General features: G+C 39.6%; 1 protein-coding gene across 1 annotated transcript; it reads right to left on the reverse strand.

Moving 5' to 3' along the window:
- Positions 1-3277: 3277 nt before the first annotated feature.
- ppp2r1ba (protein phosphatase 2, regulatory subunit A, beta a) lies at positions 3278-15909 on the reverse strand. The gene is made up of 15 exons (XM_026922129.3): positions 15761-15909; positions 13562-13652; positions 13304-13404; positions 12972-13204; positions 12448-12595; positions 12102-12257; positions 11153-11267; positions 10946-11016; positions 7946-8080; positions 7403-7576; positions 7032-7092; positions 5846-6000; positions 5462-5604; positions 5246-5337; positions 3278-4539 (listed from the first exon to the last, which is right to left on the reverse strand). The coding sequence occupies exons 1-15, from the start codon at positions 15836-15838 to the stop codon at positions 4523-4525; spliced, it is 1770 nt and encodes a 589-aa protein (XP_026777930.1). The 5' UTR covers positions 15839-15909; the 3' UTR covers positions 3278-4522.
- Between the last annotated feature and the right edge of the window lie 4214 nt (positions 15910-20123).

Here is a 20123-nt window from a genome sequence, read left to right on the forward strand (position 1 = left end):
AAGTATGATACATAGGCTGAATCCTAAATGGCTTCCTATTATACCCCTAAATTTCTACTCCCTATATATTTAAACTGCATATATTATGAAAGAATGGTTTCTATATCCTAGCTAGTGAGTTATATATTGAATGTAGGGCCTTTAATGGTTACAGTACAAGAATATTTACCATCCAAACGTATAATAGCAATACAGAACTTTTCAGTAATAGCCCTGACATAAAAATAGGTCTTTGTAGGGAATGTGTTTACTTTTTGCCAGTTCACAAAAAGATATCACCAAGACTTGGTAGAATTTGTAGTCAATCTTTTGTTGACTTTCACTTTGTTGAAATTAAATGTGAAAGACACTTAAAGAGAACTGTTAAGTCTTTTGTTCTCCATCTATCCATCCAATATTCAATATTTAGCACATAGTACTTATGATAAATGGTATATTCAGTGGTCCAGCATAAACAGCTTGTATATCAAATCTTAATTCAAACTTCGACATGCAAGCTGGTCAGTCCACAAAGGAGAACTCATTGGATTTTCCTCCTTAAGCTCTGATTGACCCCAAACCTCATTTATAGCAACAAACCCCTGGACAATATCATGACAAAGGGCAACCTGCTGTAAACCTGCTCCTTTAAACAACATGTGGGCTATAATTGCACTGCAGAGGAGTTGTTGTATTTCTTTCATTGTTATTAATTTAAATACTGTTATAGCAATGTTGATTTTAAAAATTTTCTACGTAGGTGAATCACTTAGTGTGATTGACTGTGCTCCATGTGATGAGCCAACCGGCACCTCCTTTCCTAATCAGTGTGAAGTATTTGTAAAACTGATTTATAGCTTGTGGAAACCTGTTTAAACGTATCATCAGTAATAATTATTTAATTGCAAGCAGTGGCCAAATTGTTGTTTATTAAAAAACAAACAAACAAACAAACAAACAAACAAAAACAGAAAAAAAAACCCAGAAAAAAAAAAGAAGCAAATTCAAACGATGATAGTAAATGTTAAGACAACCCAGACATCCAGAGTAAAAGGTAATTCCCACTCTGAAAATACTGGCCATACTAGACACCTCAAACATCTAGTGTCTGGTATAACTTCTGTCCTTTCTTTCTAAAGTTTCTGAATGTGCCAGATACAATCAGACGTCTTAGTTTCTCATCCAGGAAAGCCTCTAGGATCCTAAACAATCTGCAGTCAAAGTGGTGCACCTACATAGAAACAGCATTTGTGGCTCTTATTGAGAAGCTTCACATCACTAGATCAGCCAATCTATCATCAAATCTAATCCTTCTTGACCTCTCAGCTTCCTTCTGCATGGTCAATGGTCAATGAAACTTCATTTCATCTTCCTTCTGCACAAGACTCTCCTGTTCATCCTCACAAAAATTAGAATCAGTGGTCCAGATTTGCAGCAGTTTGCGTCCAACCTGTAGGGGATACCCATTTGCTTCATACAGATTCTCCATTGGTGTCTCACAAGGCTCAGTGCTTTGTCGTTTTCTATTGTCCCTCTATATCTTCTACCTCAGTGAGTGAATATCCTCACATTGTTAGCACTGCTATGCCAATAACACTCAACACAACACTTTCACTTTTTCTTCCTCAGACACTGATGTTTCAGCATGTATTTCAGTATGTTTGCCATCTAGTCACAGATGGCAGCCCCATAAGACTGAGCTGCTGTATATACCTGGAGATGCATTCCCATTTCAGCATCTTGTGATCTCCCTGGAGAACTCTTGGATCACCATTTGTCCATGCATACAACTTTGGTGTACTTCTGGACAACCATTTATCCTTCTCTCCTCATATTGCTAACCTAACTTGCTCATGTCATTTTCTCCTTTACATCATTAGGAGGATCTGGTCATTTCTTTTTACAGAGGCCACTCAGGTGCTTGTTCAGTCCCTTGTCATCTCAACACTGGACTACTGCAACTCGGTCTTCCCATGTGCCATCCAACCCTTGCAACTGATCCAGAATGCAGCTGCATGACTTTTCAATCTTTCCAAGTTCTCCAATATCACCCAGTTGTTCCATTGCCTCTACTAGCTTCCTGCAGCTGCCCACATCAAAATTTTAAACACTAATGTTCACCTAAAAAGCCAAAAACAGACTAGCCCCCCATCTACCTGAAGGCACTATTCAAACCCTGCTCTGCACCTTGGTCAGTTCGAGACACTCGCATGGCTCAACTTGGCCTATCATTCCTCAAAATACAAAGAAGACATGAATCAAGACTTCAGTCTTGGCTTGGAATGAACTTCCAGTGTCTCTCTTCAAATGAAGACCCACATTTTCACTATACACTGAACTGAGAACTAAATCCAAGAAGAGGGCAATTGTAGGAAGAAAATTTAATTTTTTTTAAATATATATATATATATATATATATATATATATATATATATATATATATATATATATATATATATATATATAAATTATTAAAATATGTATATATATAGCCTGATATACTGCACCACTACACAAGCATTACTGATGAAAGTCCTGTATTTCTACATAACCTCCTCAACAGATGCAAACATGCTTAACAACTTGTTGGCATGATGTTTCAAATGCAAAACATAAAATATAAACAATGACATTAATCCAAACAAGATGAAAATAGAGCAACAGCTTTTTTTGTTTTATCACAACAAAACTATTTTTGTCTTTTTGCGGGTGGTGCGGGGATTCATTATTAAATCTAGTGGTTCCATCAGTAAATTCATTTCCAATTCCAACCTGTTGTGGCCAGCAGGCTATTTTGTGGTTGGCTGTGTGCGGTAAAAGGTTTATTAAATGTGCACGCATCGCATGGCCAAACAAGCCACCAGATCCAACAGTTTTCCTTAAATAGACACACAGAGTGACACTCCAAAAGGAGAGTCGTGATGCACCAGCAGCTGGCTGTTCATCCACACTCACGTCTGAACATACAATGGCCTCGGCAGAACAAAAGCTCACAAGCTTTCATTGAGCTTGCTGTACCTCGCTGCTGAAAAAAGCAACAATTGATCTCTGAAAATAAATCATTAATGTATGTCATGATGACCTTTTTCTAAAATTCTCATCAGGAATTAAACAGCAGGTTTCTAATTTAGTCTGAGGAATTTAAATCCATTATAAAACCTGGCATAGTGACACGGGTTGAAAGTGTGTGTGTGGGGGGGGTATAATCCATTCTTATATGTGGCAGATGATATTTCCCAAATTGTCAGGATAAAATGTGATAAAACTTTGAAGAAAGCTCACATGCTGAAAGTAAAACTGGTTTGTGTCAGATTCTTTATTGATTCTCTGTGCTGTTAAAGGACAGCTTGAGTTCACGCTCATATAAAACCAAAAGCACATTCTGACGACAATCACAACAATGAAAGGGGACTGCAGACCGTTTTCTGAAGCTGAGGAGGAACATTTCATTGGCAAAGCAACCACATTAAATAGGAAGTGTGTTGCTTGAAAATGGACTTGACCCATAACATTTATCCTGTCGCTAATGAAGCTCTCCCTACTGCAGCGTAGTACACCTTTGAGAAAGGAGGGTCATGCAGAAGCTTAGGAATACAGGATCAAAGTATTACACAGATTGGTTTAATATAAACACACAAGGGGATTTTTTTTGTGTGTGTGTGTGAAGAGGTTTAGTATGGTTGATGGCACAGTATAGCAGAGAACGTTCTGATTCATACACTGGGAACTACTGTCCTCTGTACTGCTACAAGAGGCAAATATTTATAATGGTCCCTTTTTAAAGGATAAGCAATAAACCCTCTAAAAGTTCAGACAGAGAGCTAGAATATGATAGCGCACATAGCGTAGTATGGAAACACTTCAGCCAACGCTTTGAGGAACCAGGGGTTGAGAATTACTAGCAGCTAAGTGAGACACAGATGCTAAATGCTAACAGCAGTTCTATCAGTCCAGACACTGACATGCACAGGGCTAGACTCAAAGCAAGCCATGCAAGCTCCGAATCACTACTGCCCATATGCTTGCACACGGAAACTAGAAAGGATATAGAGTTATTACTGGGACTTCTAGGTCATTGTCATCGTCATAAGTTCCTCCTAAAAGACAACCAGGTACACAGTCTGGTAAGTGTTTGTCACAACAGTTCATTTAGTAGGACAACATCTAAAAGTGCTGCCAGTGAGGGGAGATTAGCACATAAAGAAAGGCAAGCTAATTAACAGTAAGGGTACTGTGTAAAGATACTGTGATGTGTGTATGTGTGATTTGTACATCCCATCTCCAACCACCTCCAAACTGTAGTCAGAATGAAGGGTGAGAGTGAGATGTTCAGGATCATTCGAGGCTGAGAGAGAAAGGGGGAGACAGACACTCGAACCAAAAATACTGAGAAAAGCAGAGCTTCCTCTCCCGCACTTCCATACCAGAGCGACAAACAGAACACGCCTCCTATCTTTTAACAGTCCAATGAATGATCCTGGATGATGATGATGATGATGATGGTGGAGGTCAGCTTGAGATGGGGAGTTCAGCAGGGGCTCCATTAGGCCAGGGCAAGAACTATATAAAGAAAATAAAATAAATAATTATATAAATATATACAAAGCAAGTATCGTATGCAAATGACACTAAAATCTAAAGAATCATACGATTATAAGAATAAAAATTTATCAGTAAAATATTTACCACTAAAATGCAAAGGTTCGGCCGAGACAAGCATGTCCAACATTTGCGTTTTTTTTTTTAAGTGCTGGAGCTGAAGCCAACGTTGCTCTGTCTCATCCAAAATATTTTACTTTGCAATTATACAAAGTTTATTATTTACTTATACATTAGAGAACATGTTGTAAAATATCAGTAGTAATCACAGCCATCAAGTATGTAATGATACCAAAAAATTGACTAGTTGGTCCAAGATGACTGCCACCATAACTTTATAATGTTAAGCGTCAAAGAAATTTTGTGTTTCTAAAGATTAACACAAATTACACTGTGTCTAAATCAATCACCAAGTCTCTGTGACAACTGAAGAAATAAAGGCATTTACTTATTAATAAAAATATTCAGAATTTCAGAACCAAATGAGCCTTTTAATAACTGAAGAGGCAAACTTTGAGCCCCAAACATGTCATGGCTGATTGTACACTTAGGGCAAGTAAAAAATTACACACACACACACACACACACACACACATATATATACCTATATATATCATATATGGGAATTTCACCAAACTATTCCTTCAAATCCATATTTCAAGCCTACCACTTATGGCCTCTTGCGCAAAGTATTTGACGTCGATGTCTTGGTCTGCAGCCAATTTCTCCAGCACAGGCTTTACCTCAGTCTGCAGAGAGCTGCCAAAAGACAAACGACAAGTTACGTGAGTTTTTAAAAGGTGTCTCTTTCAGTCCTTTCCAAAAAGGGGACACAAAGAAATGCGTTTTTTGTTTAACAAAAAAAAAAAAAAAAAGAACGTACTTGCTGTCCAGAACAGGACCGATCTTCTGTAGAGACTTGGCCACGTTGAAGCGCACGTTAGCCACCTGATCGTTGGACATTTTCAGGACGACAGGGAGCATGTGCTTGGTGGTGATCTCCTGGCCGCACGCCTCCGATAGAGCCTGAATAAGACACACGTTAGTGCTTAGCTAAACCGGCTGTATGTGTCGTATCCTGTAAGGGGTTAGTCACCGGGCACTCGGCTGTTGTGACAAATCAATGAGTCACCAGCAGACTAGAGGAAAACGAAGACCTACACACTTTAAACCGACAACACAGATTCCTAGCACAAATTCTTGCTTCGCAAAGGTGCTATAGCAACCGGAGGTGAGTCAGTGAGAGATTGTGTTAGCAAATACGCACGTTGATGCAGAAGAGCGTGGTCATACGATGCAGGTAGTTGGGGTCATTGGCCATTCCCAGCACCTTAGGTACGATAGTGTTCTGAGCCCACTCTGCACCAAACTTCTCCACCAGCTTCGTCAGGTTGCAGGTGGCTGCCTCTCGGATGGCATATACTGTCTCACACACACAAGTTTAGTTACGAGGACGAAGTCTCAAAGCATTGACATATACACCTCACATTATGGCCTGAAATTTCACTGTTCAAATACTATTCACAACCACACAATATTTACATATTCAAAGGCAAACAAAGCACTTGGAAATGTATGATCCCATGATATACTTTTTGCCACCCAGTGCAAGTCAATCAAAACATTTCATCAGCCAGCATTCTTGAATCTGACTGGTCAGATAATGTTCATTTAGTTACTTTTGTTATTTAACAAAGAAAAAAGTAATAGTTGACATGGTAAAATTTTCTGTGAGGAGGCGTTTATTTAACATTTATGGAAGGAGTCTCTATTGTCAGCACTTTGTAATGGTCAGCAGGTTTTCTGCCACGGAAGCGTCTTCAGGGTAGAAATTACTGAGCTTTCTGGTTTCACGGTCACATGATAATCTGTGTTTTTTGATATTATTAATCTCAAGAGCAAGAAAAAGACAGAGGCTGGTAAAGAAACTATTGTTTATACCAGTTAAAACATAAGTGATTATAGGAACTTGTCTCATGGATGTTCCACTTCATTAACATCACTTCATAATGTTTACAATCACTTGCCAGCTCCTCCCCTACCAAACCACCTTCACTCTCTGTCTGTCTGCTGTCCCTGTATTCAGCCAGCAGAACCACATTTTCCGCAACAGACCTGCCCTGCACCACTTGTAAATAAAATGTGTTATTCATTACACTCACATTTTCGAGACATCAGGCATGACCTGGTAAAGCAAAATAGATGATAGACATATGCTTGAATAAAAGAAACTCTACAGGAGGCTGGAGCTGCTTTTTAAACACATCACCCAGGATCAGATTGGACAGAAATGCTTTAGAGGTGCCCATTCTACTAGAATGCTAATATGGTAGAAATATGGACCTCACGAGGCCTGTGGGTATTTACAAAGCCATAAAGCTGCAGCCAGAGCTCATTAAGTCAAACTCTTCAGGTTTCTGGATGTATTCAGAGGTCACTGAGGGTTTACATACCATGGTCGACAAGCCATGCCATGCACAGGGAATTCAGTTTCTCGTCAAAGAACTCCACACCCTAAAAGGCACAAGTGATCAGCGTCATTGAAATAATCAATTGACATTGTAATGATTTCCTAAAAAGAGAGGTCCAAAAAAGTTCAATTGCCTCTCTACAATCAAGCTTGGCCAAAGACCAGTCTTAATCAGGTAAAGCAGAGTGTACATACAGGCCATCTCTTGCGTATTTGCTTGATTGTTTCCAGTCAATTAGCATAAACTACCATTAAAGTTACCATTAATGGTAAATGTCTGCATAAAATACAGCTAAAAATGCAGTAGGCACTTGGAAATCAATGTTAGTCGTCATCAGAGAAACTGAGACTCACCAGCTGGCCGGCCAGAAGTGGCATGTATTCAATGATGGCCAGCCGCACCCTCCACTTGGCATCTTCTGCTAGCTCTACAATAGCAGGGAGAAGAGACTGGGAGAGCTGGCGGATCCCAATGACCTCATTCACACAGTCCAGATTAGAGATTATGTTCAGACGCACCTCTGGACACTGGAAGAGAGGGAAGAGGATGCATGTCATCTCTAGCCGTTTAAAGGAAAAAAAAAGGGGGGGGGGGTATGTGGGGGGGATGAGTTTTGTTCAAAGACCCGGCTAAGGAGGTTGGGTACAATGCAAACACCACAGTGAGCAATAAAAGATGAAACAAGAGAAAACTGCACAGCACTCATCCATTCATCCCTGACATCAAGGCTCCCTGCAGGCTCGTGGGATCAAAGTGGCCAGTTATACAGGACGTTCATCTGTGGTTAAAAGATGACGCAGATCTCCTCATTGAGGTCTGGTCTAGGCCAACTAGACAAAAAACGCACACACACAAACACACACACAAGCTGTAGTGCTCTGATCTGACGTCCTTACCTCATCTTTGAGCTGGGCCAGGAAGAGAGGAAGCAGGTGCTCAATGGTATTGTCCTTGCCCAGAATGGTCGATAAACCCATGATCACTGAGGCCAGAGCTGATTTGACGTGCTGATTTGTGTCTGAAACCAGTTCCTACAGACATGCACTAAGTGTTAATGATATCTGACAGCTGTAAAATCAACCATTCACATCCCCCACATCTCAAACCACATCAGTAATTAGGACTAAATGAAATAATACCCCTGCAATTAGACATGTACAGGATTTAATTGAAATTGTAGAGGACACTGAAACACAGCCCACATTAAAGGGCAGCAGGGAAGCAATGACACATTTAGTTCAACTTTGTTCGAACTTCAGAGATGAGTGCAATTCATATTATTACCCTTCTTAAATAGGCCTAATTTTTTAAGACTTTTCATTATTATTTTTTGTTTTCAGCCTCACATTTAACAGTCATTTTAATGTTGAATCATCCAACCAGCCAGTGCATCCTCATTATCACTTGGTTACAATGAGTTAAGCCTGGTTTATTCATTCATCAGAAATGCTTCCACTCCAAAAAGTGTCCAAAATGAACCAGGAGGTCCTTGAAGGTGTTCATCCAACAAAGAAGCAAGGTGCAATATGTGAAAGTGGACATTTGCCATTCAGATAAAATGAGATGATCTGGTCATTTTTATTTGTTTGCTGGAAAGCATGATTCAGTGCATATGAATTTTACTCAGATCATATTTAAAGTTGGGGCTTTGTATGACTTTTCTCAAACTTTCTGATTTAAGTTTTAACGAACACATCGCCATTAACAGTTAAGTCCCTAAGCACTGATTCTTTAGTAGTTTCAGTCTCCCTTAAGATGAATTGTGGGCAAGGCTTACTAAGATATATTGAAGGTTATCGGTCAGAAGCATATTCTGCAATGGTTAGAAGCATAAATTTAGATAGAAAGTGTTAAGTTTAGTAGTGTTTGTTACGTCTTCTTTTTCAGTTAATGTTACCAGTTCCCTCTCAGCCATTCTTAAACTCATTGACCTCACTCCTGACTAGGTTGCAGACACGTGCCTCAAGCACTGTCCTCAGATCTCACAGACCCAAAAGCTCTCATCCACAAACCTGAGGCCACCAGTAACTACCAGTAACCTCATCTACCCTCCACTGTTGTCTCAGCCTCAAACAGTGGTGGTAGGTGGGCTCTGGAACTGCCAGTCTGCTGTAAAGAAAGCTGATTTCATCTCAGCTTCTTCCCATTATTCTCTTGATTTCCTGGCACTAACTGAGACCTGGCTATCCCCTCAGAACTCAGCAACACTGGCTGCTCTATCCTTTGCTTATGCTTTCGCTCACACTCCACAAGAAACCGGCTGGGGTGGTGGTCCTGCAAGATCCTGCAAGTCAATTTGTTCTGCAATCCTAACACCTGCCCACTGGATTTAACCCCTTCCACAATGCTCCAGACCTTCTCACAAGACCTCCTCCCCTTCATCACTACTATCATCAATGGCTCAATAACCTCTGCTCATGTACCAAGCGCATTCAAGAAAGCAAGGGTTATACCCATCCTGATGAAACCCACTCTGGATCCCTCAGACATCAGCAACTACCAACCAGTATCACTTCTCTCTTTTCTTTACAATCAACTCTCTACAATCGTCTCTCACAGAATAACCTCCGAGATCCTAACCAGTCAGGCTTCAAAGCAGCACATACCAAAGAGCTACACTGATGCTTGCATACAAAGCCAAAGACGGACCAGCACCCAATTACCTCAAGGCACTTATCACACCCCACACTGCACCACACTCCCTTCGTTCCTCTAGCACTGCTCAACTGATCTCACCATCTCTCATGGTACAAGGAAGGCATGTATCAAGACTCTTCTCCATTCTGTCACCTAGGTGGGGGAATGAATTTCCCGTAGATGTCCAAACAGCTGAGTCACTGGCAGTCTTGAAACGATGTCTAAAGACCTACCTCTAGCATTTAAAAAAAAAAAAAGTGTTGTCTGTGTGGTTTTCTTACTATATTACCTCCCCAACAGAGTTTTTCAACTGATGGTATTCTTAGTCCATGACCTACTGAACCAGTATCAGGATAGAGACTCTGCAAGTCGCTCTGGATAAGGGCATCTGCCAAATGCCATAAATGTAAATGTAGAAGTGGGAAAGCATTTCATATACTTCAGTTTCAGAGCAACTTTTCTAAACTGCAATGCTCCTCACCCTCTAAAGTCTATTCAGATAGAAGACTGCACTTCCCAAAACAGTTTATGCCCAAGTCTTACACTTGCTTCAGTAGATAAACTCACACTGATACTGTAGACCTGTACCCAAGAACTGCTGCTGTTATCATAAAGACTGTGATGCTCGTACTGAACATCATTTTAACACACGTAGAACTGCTCGATTTTATAGCATAAAAAGAGTAATAATGTATAATCCCACTATTCTGTCACCTAGAAGAGGACGAGTTCCCTTTTGAGTCTGGTTCCTCTCAAAGATCTCTTCCTAATATAAATAAACATTCTAATTCCTGTAAAACTTCTTTGTGACAATGTCTATTAATAAAAGTGCTATAAAAACAAACGCAAATGCACTGAATTGATCTCAGGTTTTAGTCAACTGTAGATACCAACACCAACATACCAGTAAAGATAAGCAAGGCGACACCTACCGCTGCACAATTTGAAAACATACCAACTGTTCAACATATCAGCCAAATCCTCATTGTGTTAATCCAACGGTCAAGGTTAAGACACCAATGACCAGGCTAATTTGATCTCATTTACGTCTTAGAAGCTTTAACCAGAGACAGCTGCTGAGTCAGATGTTAGCTGCTAGTCAGTGTCAGAAGACTCTGAATGTGACAGCTTGGGACAATGACACTGGCTGTCCATCAGCATGTAAGAGCTACACGTTCACAAAAGTTTAATCCGGTAGTACAGAGCCTACAGAGACTTTAATCTAGTGACCCAGACAATGGTGTCTGTGAGTAATGTACCTTGACGCAGGGAAGAATATGATTCATGATGATCGTCTCTCGGCTGTCTTCCGGTAAATTCTCGCAGAATTCTGATGACCAAAGTATAAAAAGCAGTGAAATGAAACAAAACAGACTAATGGACAAATGACTGTGTAACAGTTCTTCTGGTAACTAGCAGTAACAGTTTCCAAAGAGGGAACATAATAGCCAAAAGGGCAGCCATACCTTTGACCTTATTGGCAGCAGCGGCACGCACTTCAGCCTCACAGTCTTTGAGAAGGTTCTGGAAGGCTGGCACAAGGTCGTTCTTTGTGATTTCTGGACCGACTGCCTTTTGTAACTACAAGTTCAAAGGAAAAAAGCAATTTAAACAAACAATGCACCAAAAATTACCTAAAATGACAATTAAACCAGCAATAGTTCAAAAACTTTGCTGAGTAAGAAATGAAAATTTTCCGCTTGCAGTATTTTAGTATTTCATACGACAACCTGTTCCATCAATATCACAATCAGTCTGTTCAATCCTATTGTGAAACAAATGTAATTAAGAAATATTAAAACTGCAAGCAACAAATTTATATATACGCAATTCTGACTACTCTTACTGATGATCGCAAATGAATTAAAAGATATGAGATATTCCATATTATACTCTTTACATTTATTAAGCACAAGCATACCATATCTCAACTTCACGCTCCAACTTGGCCAAAAATGAAACACATTTGCAATCATGTCCACAACTGCATTTTCAACAAAGTACATCAAATAAACACTATGGGATGGATTAGCGTTTTGGAAGAAATGTCAAAAATCACCTTAACCTCATGGTGATAATGTTTGAAAAAAATTGAGTTCATAGCAACAATTCATAGAGAAATTCTAATGCTTGCCAAACAGGTTGACAACAGAAATTTAAAGTATAGCATGTTCTGGAAACAAACTATATTCATATAACTTAAATGATCGCTTTAGGCATGCAAATATTTGCAAAGAATATTCGCTGTTTTTGCATAATGTGAAACAGGGCCCAGGTTTTAGCAATAAATCTCAAAACCCAAACATTTAAGTTCATCTACATAAATTGTAACGACAACAAATGGAAATCACAGAGGTGGCAGTTCTGCATATTAGATTCAAGTCAGTTCAGGAATTTAAAGGCTTTCATGCTCACCTCAGAGAACTTGTCTGCCACCATGTAGCGCACCCTCCAGGACTTGTCCTCGGCGGCCTGGCGAAGAGTGGGCATGACCAGAGACTCCAGGTCTTCCTGGGGCAGCAGCGTTGCGATGCTCACACACGCCTCCACAGCCAGGAGACGCACCGAGTCCTGCAGTACGCATTCATAAGGAAATCAAGAACATATTTAGAACATCACTTGAATGATCACTGAGCTTGCTTCTGACTTCGAGAGTTCCAGCCAAGTCTGCCTAAGCTTGGGAATAGTGAAAACTTCACATATCCAAAGACGCACATTTAAAGACACACTCAAGATATTATTACACGTCTGACAAACTCACCTGCTCGTCAGAAGCCAGTGCAGTGAACAGAGAAATGATGTCACTCTTGACGTAATCCAGCTCCAACACTTTGGCAAACTCGCCCAGCTTAGACGCAGCAGCACGGCGGACCATCGGAGTGTCATCAGAGCAAAGGTTACGAAAGTGCCTAAGAAAGAGATTGTTAAAATAATTAGGTCTTTTTTCACGTTCTACTGCTAAAAAAACAGTTACAAACATTAATCTGAATGATTGTATCAATAAATGAATATTTTTGTACACATATCTAAATAGTAACACTATAGTTGCCTACCTAAGAAGAAGCAGGAAAAATACGAAATGACTTTTCTGTAATAACTAAATCCAAAATAATGTCTTTTCAACTATCAAATTACAAAAACCTCGATAACAGATTAGGCAATTATTATAAGGATATTTACTATCAGAACACGCCGACTGGTCATTAATAAAACCCTGACACATTATTATTATTATTGTTACTATTATTATTATTAGTAGTAGTTTAAAATAGAAGGGCAACTGACTGGCGTATCTCGGCTTTGACTGTGCTGGAGACCCGCGGGTAGCAGACGCTGAAGAGACCACAAGCTGAAGTGCGTGAGGTGAACCAGTCACCGCTGGCCAGGCGTTTTACCAGGGGCTCGAAGTGCACCTCCAGGTCCACAGGTGAGTGCTCATGGGAGATCTTCCGCAGTGATTCCACGGCTTTGTCCCGCACCACTGTCTCCTCCACTGTGGCCAGGCTCTCCAACGGTGGCTGAGGACACGAGGGGAAAATGATCATGGCTATGATGAGTTAGGCATTGATCAGAAGAGCTTTCAACACAGAAAGTTATAGATTTGTTTTGGCACCTACAAGGAGACAGTGCACATATTCAGGGCCTCCAACCAGCATGGTGAAGTTACCCAGCTGCTCAGCGAGGGCAAGGAGCACTTCGTCCTCATCATAGATAGTATCTAGAATATACAAAACAAATTTAATCAGAACGTACAGCAAGGTTTTGATGTTCGGAATCCTTAAGTACAGTTTTCTCCATGATAAACACACTTCAGTAAGCCAGAACCTTGACAAAGAAAACCACTTAAGAAAGTATGAGAACGCTCAAAATCTTACCTGTGAGGAAAGGGAGAAGTTCAGTGCGCGTCCTTTCAACACCCAACGCCAGGGCGATGGTGGAGAGCTTCTTAATGCTGTTCAGCCGCAACTGTTTAAAAAAACAGACTTTCAGTGACCGGATGATGAAATTCAGCCTTTTGGCATTGATGAATAAAATGGTTGGATGACAGAGATGCATATCCTATTAATAACACTTATAAAGGCTTATATATGTAGCGGCTTTCTTGTGCAAATAAACCTGATCATCATTCATTTCCCACAGCACAGAGCCTCACTGTAACTTCTGAAGGAACAGACAATATTATATCAGAGAAAATCTTGAGAACTTCAGGATTTCTCAGTAAGACGAGTAAGTAAGCAGGAGAATTCAATGACAGCTTTACTTGACTCGGTATCCTCCCTGTTTCCACACACCTCCTGATTAGAAAAAGATCATCTGTCATCCATGCATGCTAAATAATCCATTACTCAGCTTGCGTCTCAGTCGATGTGCAACTCTTCTGCCAAAGTCAATAAATAGTCCTTTTTCCTTTCGATTTTTTTATACGTCAGCTACCCACTCAGGACGGAGAAGTCTAACATGCATCTTTTTGAACTGCTGCTCATGCTGTGTAACACATTCCGAAGACAGCGCCATCCGAACCATTCAGCATGCATGAGCTCACAGATGCCCATGATTGACTAGTGTCACAGTGATTAATGTTGCAGAGAGAGTATGCCACAGTCATGTGAGATCGTGTATGAAATGCCATCGTCTTATCCTGCTCCCTAATTATCGCTCAATTGATGATAGTATCGCCTGTGGTTTGGGCGAGGGGGAAGGAAGTGTGACCAGACATATGTTTCCTGACAGACATTCAAATCATCCAATAGCCATCGCGATCGCTGGAATATACCTGTGATTCCTGATACTATCATCATTCATCCCAAACCCACCACCCAACCGGACAGCACAGCAAATTTTGCTTTCTTGGACTCCTAGTCATGGCATCGTCAGGTTCTGAACTCTTTAGAAATCTCTAGAAAACTGAGCGAACACTTTTCTGTTGCACGACTCAGGAGCCAAGTAATCTTTTTTTTTTTTTTAACCTGGTTGTTGAACAAACATGTCCAAGCAACTATGAATTAAAAAAAAATTAATAACAACCTGAACACAAAATCTGCTTTCTGTGATACTGATTTATCAACAATTCTGTAGAAAACCAAGTGCCTCTAAAAACCCTGAGTATATTATGCATCATAAAAATATTATAAAAGTATTGTGATATGACATTTTGGACACGTTTTCCACTCTAGTGAGATTTACAGCCTTCCATGTAGATAACCTGCCCGATTTAACACAAAAATGACACATTCATTGCACACTGCATGGATCTGACAAGTAAACACTATCCATAAAACATCGCTCTCAAACAGGAAAATCATTTTGCATTTGCTTGATGGTGGAAAAACCTGGCTTCAGTTCCTCTGCTGGATTACAGAGCTCTATGCAGTTATGATTTATTATCTCAGAGTCAGCAAACCAAGTTTGTGGTCTTGTGTTTATGAGGGACAGGAGTGGGCGGACACTCCAATTAGTTATGACAGACTTATACAGGTTGTTAACACACAACAGGGACATTTGTACATTATGTGCACTATGCAGACTTAAGAGATTTTTGTACACAGTTTATAGATGGGTTGTGTTGCTGATGCATGCCCCTGCCTGTCCTGAAGCTAAAATTACGAAATCAAGCCCTGCAGTGATTCAGTAGCTGCAGATAACTGGCTTATTCTGGGTGCAGTCCGAGTTATTCTCTCAGTTGCTCATTTATATAAGACATTACATCAGTCCAATTCATAGGTAAGTGATCATGTTAGCTAGTCACCTTCCTAGCAAGCTAATTTTCACAAATACACCCTGACCATCTTATAGAGTTAAAGACAAATTAGTGATGTGGTTACTAAAATGGCAAACTATTTTACTGTTGCTATTTTGGTTGTTAAGGAGTTATCTGTGTAGATACGTGAAATGTTTTATTTACGGGCCGCTTCAACGACACTGGTTGCTAGATAACACGCTAGCTAGCCTTAAGCTAACCGGTTCACTAGCTAGCTCTGAGGTAACCTAGTTAACTAGCAAGGCGTGCGTTTTGTCTGTGTTCTTTCACTCACATAAACTACAAATTTATATTTTAACTTTTATAAATGCCCTACCTGAACGTCTTCATTTCTTAATTCGTCAATAAGCACCGCAATGGGGTAAAGAGAATCATCACCGTCGGCACCCGCCATCTTGTATTACGGTTGTTATGGCCGGAGCTGGTTCGTGCTACGGGGTTTCCACACAGGGGCACTGAACGGACCCGCATTCTACCGTACTTAAAAAGTATGTAAAAGTAGTACGTAAGCGATGGTCATCTATACTACATAGTACGGTAGTGTGCGGTTTTGGGCGCAGCCAAGCGCAAAATGAAGCGATTGGTCGGCGAGTGAGTGCGCTCCCTCGCAACAGCGCTCTAAATAAAACTTGGGAATGTTTTAAAATCTGAGCTTATCAGAAAATATCAAATCTCTAAAAGTAAATTAAAAGAACTACGTTTAAATTGAAGAACTATTCATCACTCTGAACAAAGCAAACCACATTCTTTGCCTCAGATGTGTGAGATCTGTAAATGATAAAGCTGGTTTTGGGATGTAACCAGAAACCATTCAATAAATAAAGAATAAAACTCTTGGGGGTGTGCTGTTATAGGAAAATAATTAACAACGGAGTGGTGTAATGTGGCCGGACACAGAGGGGCTACTACTCTTACCACCCAGAAGTTGATTATTTTCCAATAAAAACACCAAGTCCTTCAGTGTTTTATTCCTCTTATACCACAGCAATTTGCCAACAATTTTAGTTTATTCATGAACAACACTTTTTATCCATCTATAGTTACATTAAATGTTGTGAAACAAATTAATTCCTGTTTTCGCTTATGCTTTGGCAGCAGTCGTTCCTGGCCTAACCGCTCTTTCTTCTCTCTCTTGAAGTTAAGACAAAAAAATACAGCTTGTCATGTTACAGTGAAACCAGAATATGCACATTCCTCTGCCTTGATGACTTTTACTGTCACTTGTTCACTTTCAGTAACCATGTTATCTTGATCAGGGTCCTGGTGAGTCCAGAGCCAACGCCGGTCCATGGCAGTGCACAGTGCACACACATATATTCACACTGGACACTGGAGACTCCTCCCAAAAAAAAAAAAAACCTTACCATATCAATGAGTATACATTTTATTTGTTAAATAACACCATTTTAAAAACCCTTTTATGTGGCAAACAAGTCTCTGTGAATGCATGAAAAATTAAGCAACACTTTCTGACCAATCAAATTCAAGCATTTCAAAGCATTGTGCTATATTATTATTTTATGCCTCCATTTTCCAGATGAACAGGCTCCACATTCTACTCCCACTCTTGAGTGTTTCTGAATCACTGTTTTCTGAATCAGGTCAAAAAACACAACTGAACCATTCACACACACACACACACACACACACACACACACACACACACACACACACAGTTCAAGTGCCTGTTGCATTTATATTCATGCTTATGTGTGAGAAGAAACATTACATGCATGTGATAGTTATCGCTATAATATGCACACAAATCAGCTCATTCTGTAGCCAAAATCATGAACTGCAACTGAACACATCACAGACCCATTCAAAAGCCAATATAATATCCTGCTGCATGATCAAAATATGCATGGGCCATCTGTCACACCATTCATTTGCTAATTCATGCTCAGTGAAAACACATCAGCCTTCATTATTCAGATTACCGTACCCTCTTTCACTGGAATATATATTTTTTTTATAATCACCACATTATTACACACTGCTCTAGAATGATCTGATGTTGGTCCTGATGCTTATGTTGCCTTTGAATGGTGAAAGATGAAAGAACCTTATAGAATAGATGTAATAAATAGATCTCCTTTGCTGGTGATGTTTACATAGGATGCACAGCAACCTATACATTACACAATAGGATGAAGTATTGTATAGCTTGGACATATTTACAACAAGGGAAGCCTATGTCTCTCTGAAAGGGAATAAAGCTAACTAGCTAAACCCTACCTAACTAATCACAAAGGGAAAAAGGGGTCCAGGTGCTGCTGGGTACAATAATTTGCATCTCCATAATTTCTGGACTTAAAAAAGTTAAGTCTCTATACCAATTTATCAACAAAAAGGTGAAGAATATAAAATGAAATGTGGGTGTATCGAGCAAAATAAAGACTATTTACTTAAAATAACCAATATAAAAAAGCAAAAGGTTTGTCATGATGCTCTCGGTCCTCAGACTCTAACAGTCTTGGACCAAATATCAGGAAAAATAGGGGAAGCTGTTTGGAGGATAGAAAGCAGATGGGGTAGTTATCAAGCCAAAACGTAAGTTATTACCAAATATTTATATCTTTCATAACGAGAGACAAACCTTTTAACTTTTTAATATTTTGCTTTGTAAAATATCAACATACAGGAAGGAACATCTAAGAAACCAAATGCACTGAATGTCTTATATGCCATAAATATATATTTAAAAGTGTTTCCAGCCATGGAACCCTTGGACTCCTGATATCCTTGGTTGGTAGCTGTTGTGTAACAGGGGTGATGTAGTTATTGGGTGGGAATTGTAAAGACTAAATTGGGTGTAAAATTGGGTTAAAAAAAAAAAGTTGTCAATGCATATTCTGTCAAATTGTCAACTTTTGCCTTTTAAGCAGTAGAGGGCTCCAAAAACTAACTACTCCTTTAAGTCCCTTAGAATAATTAGGGGAAAAAAAAGTATAGACTGCAACACAAGCAGAGAACGCATCAAAATGATAAGAGTATAAGAAAGGAGGCGAGTGTCCTGTATAAACAGCCAAATTAAAGTTTCAAATGCGTGGGTAATTCTGGTTACTTGTGCTGACAGCACCATTTGGCTGATCTTGACTTGCATAAAGCCAAAGCAACACACTTAAATCGCCTCATCTCTGATACTAGGCAAAGCAGAGGATAAATGACCAACTAATGCCATATAATGCTGAACTTGGCCTCGGGTATGCAGTAACGTCTCGGTGCAGCCTCACCATTAATAAAAATGGATAATAGCTGTTTTCTGTTCTCTTAACATCTAGAAAGGATGAAAACAGAAATGAGTAACAGTGATTTAATGATTTGTTTTGGACTCCTAAATCTATTTTAGAATAAGATACTCTGTGTACCTTTAAGACAATCTCTTGCAAATCTGGTCTGACAGAAATCATATCAAGACTTCTTGCATCTGAAAAGCATGCACTAAAACATCTGGAATCCATCAAGCCATCTTGATGCCTCAGGACACCCAGCTGCATAATACTAATAGACAATAAAGAAAGTATATAATAAAAATACTCCAGAATTGCACTAAAGTAAACATTTGACCTCGTTTGGGTTATGAAACATTTGCCGAGAGTGTCTCTCAGCAGTTAATAAGGTTCGCAATAATACCAAAGGGGGGGGCTTATTCATATTTCAAAGAAACTCCTGCGTCACCAGCAGTAGCATCAATGCCAGGATTTAAAAAGGATCAGAGTTCCCTGTCGTGTCACGGGGCTTAATGCATCATCAATAATCTCCCAACTCCCAACAGGCCTGTACATGTTTACTGAAACTCACCCTGTACAGATTTTGCACAACAGGAAGAATGTGTTCCTTTGTGACTGTGTGACAGTAGTGAATCATTAGGCTAATTTTTCCCCCTATAGAATTAACGAGACTCAGGGGAAGGCTATACATATATTTTGCTAAGGAATACTACATGCAAAAATGCTAATAGTGAATGTTGCCTAATAGGGGCCAGTAGCACTAAGCAAATACACTCATGCTAACTGCCAACTATTGGATTTCTAAATAATGCATGAATCTGACTGCTAGCATTAACATAATGTTTAACTTTAAAAATAATTTTATGCTCAAATCCTTTCTTCTGGTCAGTGTGTAAATATTCACTGATCTGAATATGTAACAGTGTCATATAGTGTAACAATATGACAGGAAGGTTATTGTGTCACAAAGCGTAAAAGCCAATTATGTTTGAATATACAAATTGGAGCAAACCAGAGTTACTGTTACCACCCAGAAGTCCCAAAGTGTTTTATTCCTCTTTTACAACAGCAATTTACCACTAATTACATTTTTTTTAATATCTTACTTTTTATCCATTTATAGCCATGTCTGAAGTTGCAGATTGTCCGTGAAACAATTTAGTTCCTGTTATCACTTACCAAACTAATCTAGTGTGACTGTAATTATCTTAACTCAAAGCCAGTTAGCATGGGCTTTCATTCATGGTTAGATAAATGTGGTTGTAAATTCCAAGATAGAATGACGGTAAACTCTAGGACACCGCTTTTTTAAAAAAGCAGCGTGAAAGAACTCTTCAGTAATTCCTTTAGGCTGATTTTGAGTGAGTTTCTGACCTTCTGCGAATTCACAAAGCTGTTGCACCTTATAGTTCTATATTCTGTATAATGAAAGTCTCTGGTCACCAC

The sequence above is a fragment of the Pangasianodon hypophthalmus genome, chromosome 27, assembly GCF_027358585.1.
Source record: "Pangasianodon hypophthalmus isolate fPanHyp1 chromosome 27, fPanHyp1.pri, whole genome shotgun sequence".
NCBI lineage: Eukaryota > Metazoa > Chordata > Actinopteri > Siluriformes > Pangasiidae > Pangasianodon > Pangasianodon hypophthalmus.

Excerpts from the sequence above, each read along its gene's own strand:
- ppp2r1ba (XM_026922129.3), bottom strand. The coding sequence starts at position 15,838 with ATGGCGGGTGCCGACGGTGATGATTCTCTTTACCCCATTGCGGTGCTT. Across the intron at positions 12,258-12,447 it reads CACTGGCTTCTGACGAGCAG|GACTCGGTGCGTCTCCTGGC; the intron begins GTGAGTTTGTCA and ends TGCGTACTGCAG. Across the intron at positions 5,605-5,845 it reads CCACGCTCTTCTGCATCAAC|GCTCTATCGGAGGCGTGCGG; the intron begins GTGCGTATTTGC and ends TGTCTTATTCAG.